This window comes from Podarcis bocagei (genome assembly GCF_964188305.1).
Source record: "Podarcis bocagei genome assembly, chromosome: 1".
Taxonomy (NCBI): Eukaryota; Metazoa; Chordata; class Lepidosauria; order Squamata; family Lacertidae; genus Podarcis; species Podarcis bocagei.
In genome coordinates this window covers 103,267,444-103,291,529 of record NC_138125.1, presented here as the reverse complement: position 1 = coordinate 103,291,529, position 24,086 = coordinate 103,267,444, and the positions used below count along the sequence as shown (strand labels likewise).

At 41.0% G+C, this 24,086-nt stretch overlaps 1 protein-coding gene across 1 annotated transcript in view; it reads right to left on the bottom strand.

Annotated features, from left to right (window-relative positions):
* Window positions 1–24,086, bottom strand: part of ARHGAP15 (Rho GTPase activating protein 15) — a 379,241-nt gene that overhangs the window by 145,212 nt on the left and 209,943 nt on the right. The window contains exons 9-10 of the mRNA XM_081168151.1: window positions 13,640–13,762; window positions 2,140–2,238 (exon numbers count right to left, since the gene is read on the bottom strand). Coding sequence (XP_081024277.1) covers window positions 2,140–2,238; window positions 13,640–13,762 — 222 coding nt within the window. The remainder of the gene's footprint in view (window positions 1–2,139; window positions 2,239–13,639; window positions 13,763–24,086) is intronic.

The window sequence follows — 24,086 nt, the reverse complement described above, 5'->3', positions numbered from 1 at the left end:
GGTTACCAAAAACTGCTACCAATCAATGTAGACAATTCTGGGCAAGATGGACAAATAGCTCATTGTAAGGTCTCCATATGCATGAAGGACAAAGTTAATAACATGTCCTTAAATAAAACACTATTGACAAATAACTTTGTTCCCATCCAGCCACTTTTCTCACACAGAACTGCAAGCACCTCTAAATAAATTGTTTTAATAGTTTAATCCACAAATCAGTTATTCTGAAATATGTGGGATTTACCGTAATTTGCCTAACATGACATCACATGCCCTCCAAACCTAAGGCAGTATTCCAGCAGCTAATTCTTTATGAGTATAAGCAACAAGTTGTTAATGTTAGCATTCTTGCACTAAAATATGGTTAGTCCTTTTGTAATTAACAGGGCTGAGTGACGTGGAAGTGGGGCACTAGTATCTTAAGAACTCCAAAATAGGTGACAGTATTTTTTAATATCTGGCACAGTATGAAACAAAGACATAAGCCTATTCTGAAAATTGTGAAAACGAATGTGATTTCCTACATTTAAATAATTGGCATCCACATTTTCTTTCCATATTCTGCTTCTCTTTAGCTATTCACACCTTCAAGGGACACTAGGACAAAGATGGGGAACCTGTGGTCCTTCAAATGTTCCTGAACTACATCTTTCATCATCTCTGGCCATGCTGGCTGAGGTCAATAGGAACTCAAGTCCAACAACCTGTAGAAGACCATAGTGTCCTCATCCCTAGTTTAAGCATTCCAACCAGGAAAAACACTACTACCAAAGCCTCTTTTTCCAGTTGTGAGATATGCAGAAATCAATAAGTGAAGCTGTTAATGGCATGAAGTTAAACAATCACCTGCTAATTGCCATGGATCAAAATGCTCATAAAAAGATAACTCCAGCAGCCAGTTCAAAAAACATCAAATCTTAAAGAAATCTTTCTTCAAATACATAGCCTCCAAAAGCTACACTACTGATAATTCTTTTGATATCCTGGTAATGTTAATTTCCCTAGAGTTGTATCCGACAAAGTTATCCTATTCATGCAAGGACTTCCACTTGTACAACAGGCCCACCATACACGCCTTCCAATCTGCTCTGGAGGGTTGAGGGAGCCCCCAGAATAGAAGGCATGGGAGGAGAATAGGGCAAGAAGTTCCACTGCACGAGTGGAAGTCTTAAGCTTCACTGATACAGCCTCTAATGCCTTTCTTTCGTACATGTAAAAGATGGATTTCCAGGTTAAATGGTACACCAATTACTGCATCTGTCATAAACGTGCCAGATACTTATTAGATTTAAGGAGTATTTTACTTTGTGATTAAGCTTATGGATGCTTTGTTGGTGTGATTCTATTGATTTCAGAGTCTCAATACAGACTGTATGTCCTTATTTCAAAAACACACGGGTACATGTGATTATCCTGAAAATGTTAAACATTTACAGATGATGCAAACAAATCCTTGCAGTTCTCTACAATTTAATTTTTTAAAGGGGGGAAAAAACCATCTGCCATTGAAAATCACTTGGAAAGGAAAGGCTGAAGAAGATATGGTTGCAGAAGGAAGGAGGAAAGAAAGGAACAAAAGAAATGAAAGTTTCGTTGTAGCAGGTAAATAATATGGGTTTGAGCTATGCCAGTAATCAAGAACAAATATACCCAAATTACAATAGGCCTACTATAGTGACTTACAGCAACAGATAGTTTTGTGGCACCTTGAAAACTAGCAAATTAATTACGGCATAAGATTTTGTGGACTGCAGTTCACTTCATCAGAAAGTTTAACCCATATTATAGGGTTTTTAAAGAAGTTTTTAAGGTACCACAGTTCTGTTTATATAGCAACAGTGGACTAACATGGCTACTTCTGTGGAAATTATTACTAGTGGCATATATTTTGCAGGACTGGAGCAATGCTGGGGACTCCTCAGGGGAAAAAAGATGCCATTGCATCTCCACTGTGAGAAAGACATGGAAACTAAATGATAGAAAGAAAGATGGAATGTTATGCAGCTACAGTTGTACCAAAGCATAATTTTTAACTCTTGTGCATCCCCGATGAGCAAGCTGGAGATATTAATTTAGAGTCTCAGTTGTAAATACAGCTTATGGAATGGGGGAAAGAATGTTGACGGTCAAACTACCCACCTCGATCTTCAACAGCTTTGATGCACGTCTTTACAAACTTAGGGACTGTGGCGCCATCAAGTTCACACACTTTGTGCAAAGGGGAACCGAAAACTTGATCTAGAAAAGACAAAGATAGAGGGGGCGGGAATTAAAATAGTAGCATAGGCTGTAACACAAAATAAGCTCTCCTGATGTAAGTAAAGAGGTTGGTAGCGGAAAAGTGGTAAAGTTTATTTTGCCATTTAAGTAGACTTTATGAAAATTTAGCTTAACAGAAATCAGACAAGTGAACAGCAAACTATCATTTCCCTCATTTTACTTGTCCTGAATCATGGCATCTGTTTTTGCTCAAAACAGGGAATGCATAAGGACCTAATCCAAAGAATCTTAGTTGTATGAAAATAACACCGAAATCAATGGCACACCCCATTAGGTTTGTGTAGTGTAGCAGAGCCATAGAGCCGCCGCCCTCCTGACCCTACCCTCACTATAGCTTTTGTTGCTGGCGCTGGCATAGCCAGGGCTGCATGGATGCTAGGGTGGACGTGCTAGATTGTGATTGCGGCCCCAATGTCACCACTGCCCCAGCACCACCCAGGAAACTCTCGAAACCATTGGTGGGTTTTGTCCTACTAGACCAGCCACTACAGAATGTTACATATTACCTCTAGGATGAGAGATAGAATGCCTCTAGATACCAGCATTTCCAGTGATGACTGCCTGGGGAAGATGCCCCTGTTCACCAAAGCATTTGGCTCATTGTCAGTTATGGGACTCAGCTACACAGGTGCATTTAAAACACACTTAAAACATTATATTTGCATTATACAAATGTGACACTTAAATGGCGATGGTGAGCTTATGGCAAATACAATATATTTTTCAAAACGTCTTTTAAAAAAAGCATTTTCACAGCATTTTTATCCGTGTCTCAATTCCATCATGGAATTGAGTATTCCAAGCCAGTATTGGTGATCATCTTTTAGTATGATGGGGTAGGATTGGTCTTTATGTTATTGCAGGGCAGGAGGAGTAGAAAAATGACAAATAAGCAAATAAATAAACCTGGTACTGTAAAATCCCCTAAGCGTTGTGCACTGACTTATGGAAGAGTATATGTGAAGTTTTGTGCAGTCCTTTGGTCAGCATATCACATTGTTGCATGGATTACATAGATGTGTGTTAAAATAATACTCTAAAGCAGGTATGGTAAGCTTGCAGCCCCAATCTGGCCTGCTAACCTATATCTGACTACTTGCCAGTTCCCTGAAAAGTGTTGCCCATTTTATTGTTTCAGTGGTGGCTTCAGCTGCTTCTGAGTATTGCAGAAACAAGAAGGTGCCAAAGTGCTCCATGTTTCACAATTGCTCGTAAAACACTGGAACAGATAGAAGCACCCCTTCCTGCTTCCAGAACTCTCTAACCAGCTCACAATGGTTCCCTTGCTCTGTGCCACATCATCACAGTTGCAATGGTGGCGGCTTTCTACTTGTCACCACAGAAGTGCTGTGGAAACTGCTGCAATTACCCAGCATCACTGCAGGCTATGACTGAGAGGTGGCAGTAGGGGTGTTTGTGCCGTTATGTGCGGAGAGTGCTTGTTAGCGGCATGTGTGTATGTAGGCTGCATGTGTGGAGCGTTTGTGTGCTTTAAGTGTGGTCTGGTGATGAATATGTTGTCTTTGTGCAAGAGTGTCTGTGCATGCGCAGTTCTAAAGACCAGAAGTATGAAAGGTCATCAGTGTCAGTATGACATTTCAACCAATTCCCATTTTGACCAATGAACAAAAACATTGACTTTGGTGTGAATGTCTTCACATTGCTGCTCGTTATTTCTGTGTGAATATCCAATATCCAATATTTCTGAAAATAATGTACAGAATGCAAAAACACAGGGGAGCCAACCTAGAGCCAACCTTACCTTATACAGTGGTACCTCTGGTTATGAACTTAATTCGTTCCAGAGGTCTGTTCTTAAGCTGAAACCGTTCTTATCCTGAGGCGCACTTTCGCTAATGGGGCCTCCCACTCTGCGTGCACCAGAGGCACGTGATTTCCATTTGCATTCTGGAGCAAAGTTCGCAACCAGGAGCAGCTGGTTCCGGGTTAGTGGAGCTGGTAACCTGAAGCGTTCGTAAACAGAGGTGCCACTGTACACGTTTACTCAGAAGTAACTCCCACTGTGTTCTGTGGGGCTTACTGCAAGCAAAGTCGACATAAGACTGCCACCAAAGTTATGACTAAGTTTCTTGGGAACCAAGGAAATGTCTATCACATCTAGCATAAATTTCATGGTCAGCACTTAGACTCACAGAATTGTAGAGATGGAAGGGACCCGAGGGTCATCGTCCTCCAACCCCTGCAATGCAGGAATCTCAACTAAAGCTTCCATGGCAATCTTTGCTTTAAAACCTCCAATGAAAGAGAATCCACCATCTTCTGAGAGAGTCTGTTCCACTGTCAAACAGCTGTTAACATCAGTACAACTTCATGTTGGGCAAGTACATACTGCAGTGTTCTAGAAAGCAGCAGTGAGGAAGCAGACAGAAGGTGGGGATGGGTAGTAAGACCACCTTATCACAGAGAGAAAGACTCCACAAGATTCCAGAGCGCACAGATCTACTGCTACAATGTTCTTAATTATATCAAAGTATTCAGGGAAATAATTTAACCACTGCAGTTTATCATGTTAGGAGTCGGTTTTACATCATTTACAGTTAGCCTGCCTCTGGAAAACCTTCCCCACCTCCTTGTATTTCCTCCAAGGTTTACAAAACAGACCTCCCACCAATTGGAAAGTGCTTAATTCTGATTTTAAGGGAAAATCATGTTTTTTTTTAATAAGAATAAGTTGTCCCCGGCCCTTGAGAACATATGTAAATGGCACGGTTTTACAGAATGAAATTGTATTTAATGCAGCTTTTTTGCGCTTCATGACCGTAAACCTCTGGCTGGCTGAGGGCGTTCATCATGGAGCATGTCAGCATAACCAGGTTAGTGCTCTCAGATTACAAATTAGCTCCATCCTCCTTCATCTCTGCTATATATTTTTGACAAATTATGAAAAGAGTGCTCCGTAATGGGAACTTTGTCAGCAGAATCCAAATGAATCAAACCTATGAGGGAAACCATTCAATAGAAGCAGTTTAAAATGTTTAAACAATGTGGCTATAAGATCATCATTTAAACCAAGAGATAGTCTCCGCATACCTTTCCAGCAGAGCATGACACTTTGAAAATTGGTGTAGAGGCCTTTGACAGTACTTCTGTAATCAATGTTTCTTGGCAAAGCCTGCAGGAATCCTAGGAGGGCCATGTATAACTAACCATACAGTAACCTGCACGACATTAAATATTATATTCACTCCTTCCCCAAACAGGTCTGTCGAGGGTGAACCTGGATTTTGTGCTATTTTAAAGACGATATATTTCATCCTATAACACAGCATTCTTCAGCTTGGTGCCCTCCAGCTGTTTTGACCTACAACCACCATCAGCCCTAGTCAGAGTGGAGGTTTATGCAATAATAAAGTTACTAATCTAAGATGCCACAATACACTTTGTTGTTTTCCCTTTTTCATAGGAAAGGTGACCCAGAAACTACAACTAATCCAGAATGCAGCAGCCAGACTGGTGACTGGGAGTGGCCGCTGAGACCATATTACACCAGTCCTTAAAGACCTATGTTGGCTCCCAGTATATTTCTGAGCACAATTCAAATTTGTGCTGACCTTTAAAGCCCTAAAAAGCCTCGGCCCAGTATACATGAAGGAGCGTTTCCATCCCCATGGTTCAGCCCAGACATTGAGGTCCAGCGCCAAGGGCCTTCTGGCGGTTCCCTCACTGTGAGAAGTGAGGTTACAGGGAACCAGGCAGAGGGCCTTCTCTGTTGCGGCACCCGCCCTGTGAGACGCCCTCCCATCAGATGTCAAGCAAATAAGCAACTATCTGACTTTTAGAAGACATCTGAAGGCAGCCCTGATGGGTGGGGTATAAATAATAAAAAAAATATTTTATTTATTATTATTTTTACTATTATAATGCAAAGACATTCCAGTGCCAAAATGATCTAATGGCATACCCATGATTCTGAGATCATTTGGATGTGTCTTCAGATTACTTTGTGGATACATTCATGTGATGGTTACTCAGAATATTTCTAAATGCATGAATACAGATGTACAGGGTATAGCATTTTTGTTATAAAAGGGATCTCCCTTCAATATATAAGATCCCATGATAATCAAATTGCTACAATCTAATTTCTACATATTTTTGCCAATAAAAATCTAAAGTTCCACAAAATATTCACTTGATTCGTAAGGAGAAGGAATATATACAATATTTATAAAAACCGTTTAATTATTGAGCATGTTCACTTTTTGAGTCTGCTTATTGCCAGTGCTTTCCCCTATGTACCAAGGCTTCACTACCACCCTTAAAATTGATTAGGATTTTACTTATAGAATGGTGACAGCCAATTGGAAATCATAAAATAAATCATGACATCACAACAGTGTTGTAAGCCAGTTAGATTTGGCTATATGCTGCTATCAGTGAAGTTGTCCAGAGTGATCCTATTCATGACAAATGCTTCCTAAATATTCTCTGCAACAATCTCTTCAAATTGCCAAAAGAGGGCATGCCTATTCATATCACTGAAAATATTTGTGGAAAGTCATCCAATCTTTGGCCAAGCCCTGCCTTATAAAAACCGACTTCTGGAAGATTTCAGTATCCAAAGCTAGGATGACAGGTTTCTCATATTTGGAGTGGCATGTACCAGAAATTCAGGCAGAGGCTAGACCCTCCTCAGTTATGAAGGTGCTGTTATGTTGCAAGCCACATGAAGTCAGAGCAGACACCAAGATCTCCGAAGCTGCCTGAAGGGATGCAGTTAGGCAAGGCTTCAGCCAGATGAAGCAAGCCACACTTTGGTTCTGTGTACACAAAAAGTTGGTTCATTGGGGGGGGCACAAATAGTTTTGAAATTATCTTATGGGCTGGATACCACACACAGGGTACGCCCGGATCTAGAGTACTAGGAGATGATTGAAATCTTTGTCAAATATAAGAGATGGAAATCTAAATGAACATTAAAAAAACTCCACATCTCTCTTCTGTGTCTAAATATTTTAGCTCTTCCTACGATAAGGGAACAACCAGAACATCTTTTCCAATAATGAAAACAATAACTGTTCCTGAGGGAATAAAGAAAGCAAAAGGGCTTTGATTTATTAGCAAAAGGGCACTTGAGACTTCTACTTTTTTATGTAACGGGAAGGGGGATGGTGGTGGTAGGCAAAGATGTACACAGCACTCCTAACCTCCTGTTATGACAGTTTATGTTTCCTATCCAGCTTATTTAGCTCAAATGTCTGGGAAATAGACACAATTACCACCTTATGGAATGCTACTTAACTTTAAATGCTCCCTCCTGAATAGAAACCCACATTGTCCTCTCAAAGTTTATTCCAGTTTCTCAGGAATTGCTCCCTCAACAGGCTTCAGAAATGTTATTGTTCATCATTTAAAAATTTCAGCTAATGAAATATTTTTTTTATTATAGTAAAGAAAATTCCCATATAAAGAGCTGTTCACAATAAGTTGTTAAAAGAGGCAAAAGAAAAAGAAAAAAGAGAGCTGCATTCTATGCCCTTATACAGCTTTAATCATTCACTCTTTCAGCTGTTATCAATTTAAAACCAATGAAACTCCCACACTGAGTCCATTTGAGCAGTCAATTTTAATATCTTGAGGCATCTGTAGTTATTCTGAATTGGCTGCAAAAGCAGAACTAACAACTTAAGCTCTAACCATAAGTCTACATCAGGCTGGTAACTCATACATCAAACACCGACAGTTAGTCAATACTATAGTATGAAAAAACCAACAACCATTTTTAAGAAGAGCAGTATATTCACAATGTGTTCGGCAGCATGGTTCGCATTATGAGTTGCTGATATATGCACATAAAAACCATCCATTTGAGGTAGTAGTGGACATGACAGCTTTGTATGTGGATATAAAAGGAGACACAAGGAAAGGATGGGAGAGCCATTCTGAAGTTCTGAGGCATGTAATATGATGATTACAGCTGCAATGAATTGCCTGCCCTGCTTAAAAGAAGCAAAATAGAGTTTGTAGACATGACACTCTTCAAGGATTGGAAGGGTAACTCTTCCCAGGCAACCCCACAGTTTATGTGGCAAAAAGGCAAAAAACAAAACAAAAACCTTGTGTGTGCATCCATTAATTATCCATTGTGCTCCCCCCCTCTAAAATAATGTTTAGGGGTATTCTCATTTTTCTACTCATATGGAAATACTGCCCTTCAATGATGCCAAACTTAGATTCACAAAATGTTTAGGGGTCTGCATCCCCCTGCATCCCCCCAGAAAAAAGGACTGGTTATATCCCACCTTTCCCCTGAAGACATGGGGGTATTGTTCATGGGGTCATCTCTTATATGTATTATCTTAATATACTGTGAAGTTGGGCTGAAATTTTGGTTAAATAAAAAAAAAGGAAATGGCAATGGGGAAAATTGTTCCATCTCTTCCCACCCCCACTCCTTTCTTAACCATCCTTTTTAAGTTGCAGCAAGTGTCATTGGATCTCATACTGTACTCAAAGAGCATTTCTGTGGAAGTGTTATTGTTCCAGGAGCATTCCTGGGGGTGGGTGGGATAGCTGCGCCAAAATAACTGGAATATAAAAGTATGTCCTTAAAAATGTGGGTTGCTATCTATTCTGTTTGAGGCTTGGGGTTTTCATGAGAAGAGGTGACAAATACCAAAGCCTTCCCCAGGCCCAAGGGCCAATCAAATCAGTGGGCCTTGCTAGCTGAGTTTAGGAAGATGCTATCTCAGCAAATATTATGTCACCTGAGGTCTTAAAAAGATGGGCAAAACTGGACCTTCCAGTGGTTCAACCTCTCTGGGAGAGCTGCTTTGAAGGGCCAGTAATCTTTTCTGTAGTCACATGCTCCTATGTGGTTGTGGAGCAGGAGAAGCTGCAGGTGAACCACCCTCACTTAGAGCACGGCAGAGGTGCCACAGCATCAGATTGGTGCAGCATAGAAGTGGTACTGTGGCTCCTCCCAAGTCAAGGACAAGTGAGCGTAACAGAGTCCTCCTTAGGTTTCGCTACTGCAAACCTCAAGTCCAATACACAAATGGCAGGTAAATCTCCAGGACTGGCATTGCCATGCAGCAGAATGAAGTGACCTGTTTCAGGCTTCCATAAGCACTGGGAAGATGGTTGAAAGAACTGGTGTCTGTGATGGTGGACAACCCACAGGGGAGAAGGGTGAGCTTCGTATCTAGCAGACCAGCACTGGAGTACTACCAAATGCCCCAGTCATAACCAAGTGTCTGGCAACAGCATAGAAGTGTGTCCGTCAGCCAGCATTCAATGGCATTTGGGGCAGTGATGGGGAATGTACAACCACAGGCCTACTTTCATATAGCCCCTGGATGCTGCACTCTTGCTCTTTGAATCACCTCCCTGGGAATCAATTTTGTGTGAGAGAGATTGAGGAGGGAGGCAGAGAAAGAGACACAGATGCCAAAGAGTAAACCCAAGGAGTGGAGAGGGGCAAGGTTGTGAGAAGGCTAACATCAATGAACACAGCTGATGCATTGCTCTGTATAGAGAATTTTGCCACAGCTTTTATGTATAGTTTGCTGTGGTTAAAGCATGATTGTTTTTAAATAGCTTTGATCTGATTTGCGTTTTTAATGCTATTCGGAGTACTTTGGGCACAAATGTGGCAAATACATAAACAGATAGACATTTTACAAAATGTTTAACTCTCACTTCAAGTTTTATGCCTTGCAAAAATAGTTAGTAGGAATGTTATCTCCCTTGAAGAATAACTCTTGTAATAAAAAGGTATGCAAATATGCTCCATTCTAAACTTTTCTGCCCTACCATGAAAAAATGAAAACAAAACCAAACCAAAAAAATGAAAAAAGTGTGGAAATAAACAATTTCTCAAGCCATTTAATTCACCTATAAAAAATTAAATAGATGCTTTCTAGGACATGAAATTTGGCCAACTCTTTTATTTTTAATCTGTGTCGTTCTATTTTGCTACTTAAAAATGTTTTAATACAAGCCTTAAAAATTAACATTTAAAAGCGCTTTCTGTCAGGGTAAGCATTGCAACTGCATTTTCATAACATTTTAACAGATTAAGGGATAAACTCAACTGAAGACAATGAAGGAACCTTATCAAATGAGCATTTCACACAGACTTACTGGAGACTGGAATTAAGCTCTGCTAACGAATCTTAACTCATTTGCATGGCCAGAACCTAATCCTAATGAAACTTCATGGTAGAAAACTAACATGCTTTTTCTTCTTGCAACATTCCTCTGCTATTAAAACCATGCGCTTAACAAAAGGCCCCAAAACTGTATGGCAGAGCATGATACTATATGATTTGAGCATGGAACACATAAGACACCTCTATGCTAGCAAATCAGCATTCTAAAGCAATCCTGTCTAAAGAAAGATGTACATCTGCTCTTCCTTCAGAGACACATTAAAGGATGGATTTGAGTTATGCTAATGAATCTGGATTTGTTAGGAAGGATCACATCTGATCCCTATGTAATACCAAAGGAGATTCATCAGCTACACTTTATTAAACTAAAAAGAAGAAAAACCCAGAAACTGAAAGACAATAAATTAGAGCAGAAGATGCAACTATCTTACTTCAATATTCAACAAAATAAACTGCAGTGATGTGTAGCAGGCCTGCATAACTTATCACTCACCCGCCCCAAGTCCCCCGTTTGGCAGCCAGCAAATCCTCCTCTTTTTACAGTTACCTGGCATGCAGCAAAAACAACTGGAGGACCACTATGCACATGTGGGTCACTAATTCTACAGGCCTGATGTAAGGAAAATCATTTGACAAACAGTCTGAGGACACTTTGGAACACAGGATTTGGGTCATCACGTGATCAGACTGCATGAATGTTGCTCATATGTTTAGATGGTTAGAGGACGCAAGGGGTCGGCTCGCATTTCACTTTAAACTGCAGTTTGAAATAAACGATAATTTATGATGAACAATGTGCTGGTGTATGCTGCTCAAATCATGGGCATTTTGCTAGTTTTCTGCTCCTACATGTCCTCAGATTAGGGGAAACAAACCATGCTATATAGACCACCTCAGTTAGCTTGGTCAGCAGGGGGGCTGATACAGCAGCAGCATCTCAAATTTATCTCTCTGGCTCTGCACCTGGTGCAAACGTTCTGAGCCCCTCTAAAGATCAAGATCTTTTCTGGTACATAAAATGATACCTCTATGAACAATGGCATTCCCACACTCAACAGGGGCAGATCTTGGGGATTGTTTGTAATACGGCATCCTGTACAGGGCCAACATTTGGCACCCAAAAATGGACCTTACCCATTTTGGATCTTCTCAATTTTGCACTGCCCCCGATTCTGGGCTAGTGCTGTACTGAGGATCCAGAAAGGTCAGACATACCCAGGTCAGAGTAATACATGCCAGGTCACGGATGAGCGTGGCTGTATTACAGACCGACCTGGCATTTAGTAAATCATGTCCTCCATTATGGAGGGCACATGTTGCAGTGATGACTATAAACTGGCTTTTGTACTATTGGCCTATGTTTACCTCTGGTATGCTATAATTCAGTAGGAACAAGAATAGAACTTAAGTGAGAGAACTCATAATTGCATTAACACAGTGCTCATGAATCCAGTGGTGTTCTGTTAGTGCAAGTGGCCAATGCAGTCATTATACAAAACCTCAATGTAACAAAGGCAGGCAAGCTGATGAATTGCTAACTTTACACTGTTTGATCTTCCATATTTCCCCTCTGTGGAGCTGCCCTCATTTGCACTGGTTGAAGCCCTTCCATTAGTTCAAAATTGCTGGAATACAACCAGAACATCCTGTGTATAAAGGCTGTGCACAGCTGGTGCCAAAGAGCTTTTAACTACCTAATTTACATGAGCAGTTGTGGTTTTAACATGTATTCATTGGTGGCTGGGCAAGTTTTATACACAGAAATTGAGAAAATTAGATAAAAATCAACCTTTATAAAATACCATAAGCCTTTCACAATATCTGAACATGTCCACAAGATGAAAACAGTAACAGGGACAGCAATTTCTACTGAAGTATTATTCCAATCATAAAGGCAATTGCCCCAGCTGTGGAGATCCACCATGTATGGGGTGGAAAATTCATGAGGCTCAGGGATTGTCCCATATATTCCCATGAGCCAGGTAGGCATTATACACAGAATACATATGGGAATATCGAGGAATAAAGCATATCGGCTCCACCAATTTCCATTAGTTGATCAAAAGCTCTGAACTGAGCCTACGTACATACAAGCCACACACACATATTCTCTCTTCTTGCAATCTGAACCAGCATTTTTGTAGAGTGCTAATCTTGCACACAGAGAACATGTCACACAGTTTTAATAAGCACAGATTGTATTTAGAGTCCCAAATCAACATGTGGAATTTGGGCAAGCCCTCAGATATGATCCCACTTCTCCATATCCCCAAATATCCAATGGTTGGCTGCTGGATGCTGGATCCAGCAGGCTCTTCGTCTGTTCTTATATCACATAGTTGGGGCTGTAGGCAACCCCCTTTCAGGCCATCTTGGGGAACAAAGAGGTGTATGCATGTGAATGTATCTTTTAAGTTTATGTCCACTGTGTTTACATCACAGCAAACACCATTCTGGTAGGTAGAAATTAAACCTTTGACACTCAGAGAACTCCTATCAACTCATATGGATAATGTGAATCCCAACAATTTCCACACACTAAGCAACCATGGTGTCTCTTTTGCTATCTTGTTCCTCATTTCAGCAACTTAATTCTCAGAGCAGGCACCACAAACGTACTGAAGTTTGGGGTCAGACCTCTTTCTGTTATGCAAAATGTGGCATGCCTCAAGTATGCATAACATATAGAAATATAACCCTTCCACATGTTAAACTTAAGAAATCTACTTACGTTTGGGTTTTCTTCAACATAACTGGCTAGAAAGACTAACCAAGAAACCTAAGGGCATGGCCAATACACATGCAGACATATTTTGTCACACAGGAAGGTTTCAGCATGTGGTCCAACACAGCCTGCTTCCTTTATTCCCCCCCTCCCCAGCTGGCCTCTGACACACACAAAAATGCAGTATGGTGCCTATTGAACAGACCAGCAGATATTTGCATACCTATCATTTCCCATGAGACCCAAGAGCTAGTGAAGGGTGGAGGGAGAGAGAGAAGGAGAAATGGGGTTTCATTGAACCTAGTACTCATCTCTCCAGTTTGTATCATTTTTTAAAAAGCACTGTAACAATACTTTGAAAACCACTGTAAGTCAAAATAAATTATTATAAGAACTGTGGCCAGGTCAATGAAACAGGGATACTCAACAATTATACACACATGTGAGCGCAAGCGTGCACAAACACATACACACAGAGAGAGATAAAGAGGACACACACCTTTAATGATCCCCTTTTCTTGCAACGTTTTCAGTGAAGGTCTTCGAGTGATAAACTTCTTTAGTCTGCTTTTAACTCTGTTTTTGTCAATTGTATCAGAAGTGCTGTAGTTCAGCCTGAAAACTGAAAGAACAAAAATCAAAGAAAAAAATTAACAGGATGTTATGTTCCAACATAGAAAGCTTTGCTGGATATCTTTGGGGGAAACTGGCTATATATTCTGTCCAGCAGTCTGCTATGTGGGATGATCCAAAAAGAAGCTGATTAATATTATTTTGAATAAACATTGTGAGTTGAGAGAATCATATTAGTAATGGTTCATGTTACTGGACAGCTATCAATATACTTGTGTAAATTTTGAATGCATACCAAAATTTTGTATCTCTAGCACATATGGGTCTCCACTTGCAAATTAAAGTGTGCTATTTATTATTTCCTAGGCAAATAAAATGGTGGGTTGGACAATATGATAATACTGGGAGAGGTCTGATTCTCTGTGCCAAGTATGGAAAAACATGATATATCCAAAGCACTGGTACATAAAAGAAATACTTCATATGGAAGCAAAATCCTATGCATGCTTACTCAGAAAGAAGTCCCATGTTCAATGGGACTGACTTCCAAGGAAATGTCAGAATGAATGAAATTCCAACTAAATACCAGAAAGAACTTGGTAACAGTAAGGGTTGTGCAACAGTTGAATGGACTCCCTAGGAAGGTGGTGGACTCTCCTTCATTGGAAAGTTTTAAAGCAGAGGTTGGGTGGCTATATGTCATGGGTGCTTTAGTTGAAATTTCTGCATTGCAGGGGGTTGACCCTCAGGGTCCCTTACAACTGCACAATTCTATGATACTATTCTTTGGAACCCAACTCTCAGCATAGCAATGTAGCTCTTCAATATACAGGTAACTTGCATCTTATGTGGGGGTTACATTCCTGGACATTGTGCATATAAGAAAAATCCCATAAAGCCAGAAACCCCTGGAACCAGGCCCTCTGCCTGATGGAGGGCTGCTTGCCCAGCTTTGTGAAAGAGGCACTAGGGCTCTGGCAGCTCTCTGGAGTCCTTGTGTCACCTTCCCAAAGCCCAGTGAGCACTTCCTCGGTTTGGGGAAGGTAGCGCAAGGGCTCTGGGATGCTTCCAGAGCCCTCTCACCACTTTTCCAAAACCAGGTAAGCCCACAATTGCAGTTCTGCATAGGTGGGGGGTAGGAACAAATAAATAAATGGAGATTGGGTTTACCCCCGCAAAGCTACAATCACATAAGTAAATTAAGGGTAAGCTGTGAGTTACCAGTAAACCCTAAGGAATCTGAGATAACAAGGTTATGCGTCATCCATGGTGCACCCTTAGGTATGACCTCTTTTAGATTGGAAGGAATAAACAGTAAACAAAATTTTGATATGGCTTGCTTAAAGACAAAAAATAAATAAATCACCCTATGTGTATGTGCGTGTGGTTTAATTATTATCCCCTCTCCAAAAGGATCCCTGCAAATGATAGCTCTGTGAAGGGCTAGAGAAGGAAATGCCAGCAAGCTACAATTTGCATGATGCTTTGGGGAAACCATGACACCACGTACAATTTTGGTGTATGTATGCTTCCTGCACTACCTTTGTTGACAAGGAAGAAAGAAAAGGGCGTCATCTGCACATATGAACAGATTTCTTTTGTGCAGATCTAGAAGTCAAGATCCAGGGCACCATACAACATTCCTGAAAGCTTTGTAATCACTCTTAGCACAGATTGTGTTCCAAATGCATAAAGTCCTATTTCATTTTCCCTGCAAGTAAACTGCCCAAGATACAACAGGTTGTGAACCAAAATTAGAAACGCATTACTGGACTTCTTTAAAAAGAAAAGAAAGAGCATTTGTTAAGAGGGGACAAATGAAATGATACATTTAAAATATGCCCCGTCCTCAAACCAGGGCGAGTTCACAAAGCCTACTTCACAAGAGAATTCAGAGATACTGTGCTATATATTACAAATTTGTCAGTAAGAATCAAAATAAAACATTTTCTTTTTCACTTTGCTGCTCTCTAGGGATAAAAACGTGCCAGATTTTTTCATTTTAAAATAAATACAACATACCCAATTAAGGAGAGCAACATTTAAACACATGCCTATGATAATCAGAGCATACTTTGCTTCTGATTTCACTACTGATTTGAACAGAGGACTGTTCCATTTTCCCACAGCACTGAACTGACCCCACACATACTTTTACAAGTTAGTAATCACAAAGGACATATAAAAGGACACTTTTACTGGAACATTTGCAGCATGGGACAATAATCCATCACTTACGAAAAAATAAAATTCACATTTTTAGTGGTAGCATTCTTAGGACGATATATCATAGAATACAGAGATTAGTGTTAAATTAATGGCTGGCTCTTTTGTTCGTGTTCTATTTTGGACCTTCTGGGTTCAAATGGGAACAACCCTTGGCAGTGATATACTAAAATTCCAGGGCACTCAGCCTTACTGTATAAAGAGAAATAGAAACAGCATTTCTGATGCTACAACCTTGGTGGCATGAGGGAAATGTTATAGAAAATGCTATCTGTTCTCTATGGACTGGATTCACCTAACAAACCCAGTCAGTGGGAGCCTTGTGAAAGAGCTTCTGCTTGTGCAACAGGGTTTTCCCCACCTCCCCCTGTGCCCCCTGAAATTGGCTTGGGGGCTGGAAGAAACCCCAGAACAGTGGGGCGGGATTGTTCTGTCTGGAAAGTTGATATGCTTATGCAGCAGATGGAATGTTTGTAACAGCACAATGTTGAATTCCACCCCAGTTGTTTAATTGCTTTTCTTCACTCTGTAAAACTTACATATCTGCACATATAATAACAATGCATACAGACCTAGGTCTAAATAGAGCCCACTTACATATTTCATTAAAATGAATGGGACTTCAAAGTGCTTATGTTTCATTGGGCGGCATCCATGGCACAAATTTCCTAGATAAGCAGTTGTACTACTTCAAGTGTGCCAAGGTAGTCCTTGCTTAGTAGCAGCTCCCTTATCAGCATCTACATACTGCACAATGGTTTGCACACAGTTTCAAGTGATTATGTCGATAAACTAAGGTAAGTCACTCTGTAGCACCACCAACAGCTCCCTGCATGATCTTTTATGTTCCCTCATTATGGTCTCTTTCTGAAGAACTTTTATTTCACAGTTTACAAAACATTTACCCTAAACCCCATGGTCTTACCACCTGTGATTAATTCCTGCCCAGTACGACGTTCTCTTAGTACTTTGGGTGTGTGTTGAGAGCATTGGTTTTTGAAGAACTATCCATTAATGACTTTCTGAACTGTGACAATGGATATTGACAGTGCTTGTCAGACTAAAGCACTATTGATTGCTTCACATCATGTGTATAGCAAAAACAATTTCTTTCAAGTGCCGCTCTCCTAACTGAAATACATTAGAGCAGCGCTGATCAGTTCATTACGATGCCCAAAATTATAGCATGTAATGCATCCGAAAAGAAAGGATTCAGGAAACACACACACCTCTTGTGTAAGAAGTTGCTGCAATTCAATGTTGTTTATTTGCTATTTTGAAAGAAAGAAAGAAAGAAAGAAAGAAAGAAAGAAAGAAAGAAAGAAAGACGGCAAACCTCAAAGCGCTTACTCCAGCATAGCCTCATTATGACTAAGGGGTTTCCAGGAATGACATTAAAATGATCAAGCACATTGTCATAGAAAGTCTCTTTTACAGCCAACTTTTCCTGGCATTAGCCTCCTTATCCCGCCTCATGTACAATCAATCACCATGAAATTAAAGTGACCCGTGCAAACAACATTAGAAGAACTGGCTAACAGAACATGTTAAAATTGTTAAAATACTTGGAAGAAAAGAAAAGCCTTCACCTGCTTCTGAAAACATGTTAAAGTGGGTGCCAGGCAGGCTTCTCTGGAAACAGTGTTTTGGAAAAGCAGGAGGATACCACGAAAAAGCCTTCAGAGATGATCTGTGGCCCAGAGAGTTCCATATGGGAAGAATCATTCTTTCAAATTTTAGGGAAACAAGCCTTGCCAGGCTTTAGAGGTTAAAACCAGGGTCTGGAAACATACTGGCAGCCAAGGCAGCTGAGTGAGAACTTTTGTAGCCTAGCACGATCCGGTGATCTGAGGAGTGAATGGATTTCCACCTGTCTTATATAACTGCTGACTCTGGCCAGACTTGTTTCTCTATCTAGGTTCAACTGCTTACAGATGGCCCAAATCTGTCCTTGGAGCTCTCCTTGAGTCCACCTTGCAACTTGTCTATTTGCCTCAGTCTGACACTCAGCCACTACATCTAATCAACATTTTCTGCCCACCACACTCATTACTGATTGGGGAAACAAACCAAGTGTGTGCACCCCAATGTATTTTCAAATACATATTGATGACAGAACAACAAAACCACAGTGCAGTCCATTGCAGTTATTTGGGGAAAATAACAAAAAATGGCTCAACTAGGAAGTTCTACTCTGTGGTATGGCCAGTATGAAATAAATAATCCTCCATTTTCAAAAGCTCTAGGGCTGAGAACCCCTTGGAAAGAAGAGGGAATATAAGATACATGTGTCCATCTTGTCTATTTAAGTCCCATTCCAGCTACCATTCAGTTGGCCTGATATCACCAGAGCCTAGATGGTATGAAATGTTGGAATACAAACTACATTTTGTTGCAGGTGCCAAGAGAAAAACCTTGGCAGGCCAGAAGCTTTGCCTTGTCCCCCCTTGACTATGACTACCCACTGACTGTAAATGATTTTTACCCAATGGATCTGTGAACTTCTAACCTGAGAACACACATCAGACGCCATTTCCTCATATAGCAAAAGCCTTCTATGTGCTGGAAAGGATGCCAAATCTTAGTTGTCCGCGCAAATCAATGCTGACACATAATCAGCATTTATCTTAATTAGCCCTGAAATATGTGAGAAGAGTGACAGTGTGACACATATCACTGCACAAATATATCAGCAGCAAGTTAAAAAAGAAAGCAAAGAGAGAAACATGTTTGTGGTTGGCTGGGGGACACTCTGAAGACCAAGGCCTGGTCATCGCACAACTACATTGTTAGGGAGTAAAAGGTTGCAATACAGCTGAACTTAAATCATTCTGAATGTGTCCGTATGGTCTTTCTGTACAAGAGGTGCCCACAGCTGCCTAGTAGAATTGTGGAAGTAAAGGGAGGGAATAGGACAATGATATTATGTGCTGAATCATTTTATAGTAATATGACAACAACTTAATTTTCAATATTGCTATTCTATGTCTTGTGGCTATGCAGTAAAGACTCAATAAAATTATGGTGAATTGTATTTTTTGGAGGAAAAAAACTTTTCTCCATAAAATACTTAGTGGGTTTTTTTGTTGATTTTTTTGTTTTGTTTTGCAGATCTGGTTGTCATTCCTGCAAGAATAAATTAAAGTATGTGACTTCTGATTACTACTGTCCCAGATATACTCTTTCTTTCAAGGTATGTTCATTTTGGTTTGGGTTTAATTAGAATGGATTACATTTCAGGAATTCATTACTGAAAAAAATTTCTCACATAGGAGAGATTACACATAACCAGTAGCACACGTACACAGGATAACCCAAACTTCAACAATTTCCTTCAAATGCTAAGGGATTCAAATGCTAAGATTAGAAAAAGCTCCCTGTCTCAGAGCTAGTACAGATATTACTACAACTGTTCTATGCACAAATAACTGCTCTGGCATGACCACGGGCCTTTTTCAGGTGGAAACCTCCCCTCCCCCCCTTACCACATGCTTACATGTATGCTGGGACATCGGGAGGGTGGCCAGCAGGAGATAACCCCTCTTCCTACTCAGTGAGTGGGAGCAAGGGTGTTGCCGGAAGCTCTGCTTAAGAAGGCTGAAGCCAGCTGGTTCTCATCAGTGCATTCCCCTCTGTGGCCTTGAAGGCTGATTAGCTGCAGGTGGAGTCACTCTGCCTTCTCCTCTTCAGGCTGCAATTCAGCAGGCGAAGATAACTCCTAGCCCATGATAATGTATCATCTTCTTCTTCTTCTGAGAAGCTTTTCATTTCAGGCCCAGGAATATCAACTAAAGCACCTATGATGGGTGGCCATCCAACCTCTGCTTTAAAACCTCCAAGGAAGGAGAGTCCAGCATGTTTTGAGGGAGTCCGTTCCATTGTCATAGAGCTCTTACCATCAGAAAGTTATTCATGGTGTTTAATCGGAATCTCCTTTCTTGTAATTTAAATCCATTGGTTTGAGTCCTACCCTCTGAAACAGGAGAAAACAAGTTTGCTCCATCTTCCATGTGACAGCCCTTTAGATATTTGAAAGTGGCAGTGGCGCTGTGCGTTAAACCACAGAGTCTAGGACTTGCCAATCAGAAGGTCAGCAGTTTGAATCCCTGCAATGGGGTGAGCTCCCGTTGCTCAGTCCCTGCTCCTGCCAACCTAGCAGTTCGAAAGCACGTCAAAGTGCAAGTAGATAAATAGGTACCGCTCCTGTGGGAAGGTAAATGGCATTTCCGTGCGCTGCTCTGGTTCGCCAGAAGTGGCTTAGTCATGCTGGCCACATGACCCAGAAGCTGTACGCCGGCTCCCTCGGCCAATAAGGCGAGATGAGCGCTGCAATCCCAGAGTCGGTCACGACTGGACCTAATGGTCAGGGGTCCCTTTACCTTTATCATATCTTCTCACAGTCTCCTTCTTTCCAGGTTAACCATACCCAACTCCCTCAACCGTTCATCATAAGGCTTGGTTTTCAGACCCTTGATCATCTTGGTTGACCTCCTCTGCAGAAGTTCCAGCTTGTCAATATCCTTCTTAAATTGTGATGCCCAGACTTGGACACAGTACTCCAGGTGTAGTCTGACCAAGGCCGAATACAGTATAGTATTAACTTTCCTTGATCTGGACAAGCATAAGCAAACTCGGCCCTCCAGATGTTTGGGGACTACAACTCCCATGATCCCCAGCTAACAGGACCAGTCGTCAGGGATGATGGGAGTTGTAGACCCAAAACACCTGGAGGGCCGAGTTTGCCTATGCCTGATCTGGACACTGTATTTCTGCTGATGTGCTGCCTCACACTGTTGACTCATATTAAAGCTTGTAGTCTACTAAGACCTGAGAACTTCTTCACATGTACTATGGAAAGCCAATTGTCTCCCTTCTTATATTTGTGAAGCTGGTTCTTCCTGCCTAAGTTACATGTTGGAATATTCTAGAAGAAACTTGTAAATGGTCTTGAACAAGTTGCTAGGCAACAGAAAATTTCCCCAGCAACAGGTGTCCTTATTAGGGCATGCAATCAACTAAGTCTGGGTCAGTGTAAATAAGTATATGAATGAGTCAGCATTAGGTCTCTTTGTTTTTTTTCCTTTTCTTTATTAATGACCAGTGTAAAGTTTTGTAAATAATAAAGACTCTGAGAAACAGAACCAAATAGTGCTTATTCCTGTAACATGAATTTCACTAAGAGATAGCTGGAATGCTGCTGCTGCTGTAAAGAAGTAAAAGATGCAATAAAACTTTTCTGTGAAAAGAAGTCTGCTGCAGAAAGAAATTAAAACCCAAGAGTAGATGCTCACACACCAACATTACATTAGTCCTTACTGAATTTCATTTTGTTAGTTTTGGCCCAGTTTTCCAATCTGAACTGCATTAAGTTGTAGCCCAGTTCAATTCAGTTCTGCAGCATGGCATGCACATCTAGCCCAATTCAATTCATGTTCACATACATGACTAGGGGATGCCCTGTTTGCTTGAACTGAATGGCTCTTAGATGTCTATTCAGCATAGCATTTTATGTTGGCACACTGACCAACTGAACTTCCCTTTTCTCATAAGAGAGATGCCTGTCTTTCATGCAGTTGTGGCAATGGTGGCAAAAAGAAGACCACCTCTCTTGCTAAAAGAAAGAGGGAGGAGATCTCTTCAGCTACGCAGGAGGGGAAAAAAGACAGACAGAACCCACAGAAAAGCTCATCTGACTTATTTGCAGTTCTTCACATGGGGACCAGCAGGGCAAGAGTTTTGTGGCACCTTCAGCTATTGACTCAATCAATTCTTTTCATTATTCAGACAGAAAGAATTGAGACCAAGGCTCTCCTCCGACACTTCGGAAGTGCACTTTATTTGGATTTCAGTAGGATAAAGTGCTGAAAACCTTAGATGCTTATCCAAAGCTTATCTTGTCTTTGAAAAAAAAGAAAAATCTTTCTCCCCCAAGAGGTCTAACATATAAGGAAAGTTCTGTAGCAAATAGAAATTGAACAGTTACAAACACACACACACACACACACACACACAAGAAAACTCTATTATCAGGAAACGGCACCTGATGACAACATACACATGGTACACAGTTAATCATCAAAGTCCAAGCAGTGCTTTCAAGGGAAAACAACATCAAAACGTGTATGAAATCTAAGGGGGAGGGGTGTGGGTGTTAAAGAGAATGCCACAAACACAATTATACAATCAGTCCTTGATATCGAAGCCTTCCAAGTTCCAAATGAGTAAGCAAAAACAGAGAGAGGCCATTATTTTTCACTGTCCAGGGGCCCAGTTTTAAGTTGTGTGTGTGTGTGGTGTTGTTGTAAGGAGTACAACTCCGGAAAGTTTTTAGAGAGTTACGATTAAATATAGAGATGGAAGACATAGAGGCATACCAGTAAATGAACATGTTTGTATTAGGGTCAGAAAATCTTTCTGCTATCCCCAACCCCATCAAGGGGAAAAAAGGGGGGGGGGAATAGACATGGTGCTGGGATAGGCAGAGAGGTTTAAACAACTCTGCCTACTGTGAACCCATCATGGGGGCACAAGTCACACCTGTCCTAGAAAATAAATAGTTTTATCAGACCCTGTTACAATTCCCCAACAATTCACAATGCATAAGTCACACCAGAGAAGCATTATTGTACACCTAACGTGTCATTATATTCTCTCAGGGCAAACCACAGCAAGGCTAAAGTCAAACTTGTAATGGCGCAAGACACTCCTGTAATAGTTCATCCTCTACTCACCACAATACATTCCGCCTCTGAGTTGATCATTCTTTCTCTATGAACTCCAGTAGCCTAATTTCTTGCTCCTCCCTGATACTGATATTCATTTTGTTTTTTCCAGAATGTCTGACAATTGAGAAATTTAATGGCTAACTTCCTCATATTTTTAAACTGCTCTTTCACAAAATATGACCATCAAGTTAAGGAGACCCTCCAGTTACACCAAAACAGCAAGGTTACATGGCCCTGCTGACAGTTTTATCTTCCCAAAGGCTGTGTGAAACAGTAGAGGTTGTCTCTATTTCATCTAGAAGAAAGTCACACAACATGAGAGAGAGAGAGAGAAAGAGAAAGAGAGAGAGAGAATGTACACCTAAGAACTGTGATGAGGAAAAGCAGCTGCACTGCCATTTGTGTTGCATTACCTGAGGTTAGAACCAGAATGGGGAACCTGGAGACCTTCAGATGCTGTTCGACTCCAACTTCCACCATTCCTTACCACTGACCCTGATGGCTGGAGATGCTGTGAGCTGGAGTGACAACATCTAGAGGGTCACAAGTTCCCCATCTGTGGATTAGAAAGTGCCTGATTTCAGTCTGCCCCAAATCTGAAACTCTTCCCTGCAAGCAGATCTCTGCACTGCCAATGATCTCAAAGAGCTGGGAACCCTTGCCCTGGAAATGTCCAGGTTCCCAGTGAGCTCTCAGACTCCCTGTCATCTACCTCGGGAACACAGGAGGAGAGGGCATAGCAAGCCAAGCAAAATATTCAGGGCCACTGCTGAAATGTCCAGCTATTGGCACACGAGACTAAGGGGTAGAGACTCCAGCAACTACATAAAAGCTCCAGCCTTCTAAAACTGGGGAAACAGAGAGAAAGTCAGCACCCTCTTTCAGTTCAGTCAGAATACACAAACAAAACCCTCGACTTTGAAGGTTTTTTCAATGCCTAGGAGCTGTTTGTGACCCTTGGGGCGCCTCCTCTGGGCACTTTGAGTCACTCACTCATCTAGTCAACAATGAGACTACATCTTGCTTAAAGAAAAACAGCAAAAGTTGGATACAGCAGTTGCGTTATGCCATCAACAACGCTAGACGCAGCAGTACGGTTCCCTCCTATTACTGGCATGCTCTCCTATGGTTATGGCACAGTATTTTGTTCTAAGCTCATGGGGAGTTTACAAATCATTTCATCATCTACAGATTATTTCCCAAGGTGTTGCCATTTGCTTAGTCATTTGGGCTACCTCTTGCCATTTCATATGCATACTTGTACATTTGGTTTGGTTGTTTATGCAGCCCAGTTTTCCAGGTTAATAATCGTTTTGAATCCTTTTCGAAAGCTGCATTTTGACTGCTGACAATAAGCATTTTTATGACTTCCCAAATTTGAGTGCTTCCACTGGTTCGTATGTGTTTCTGCATATGAAGACA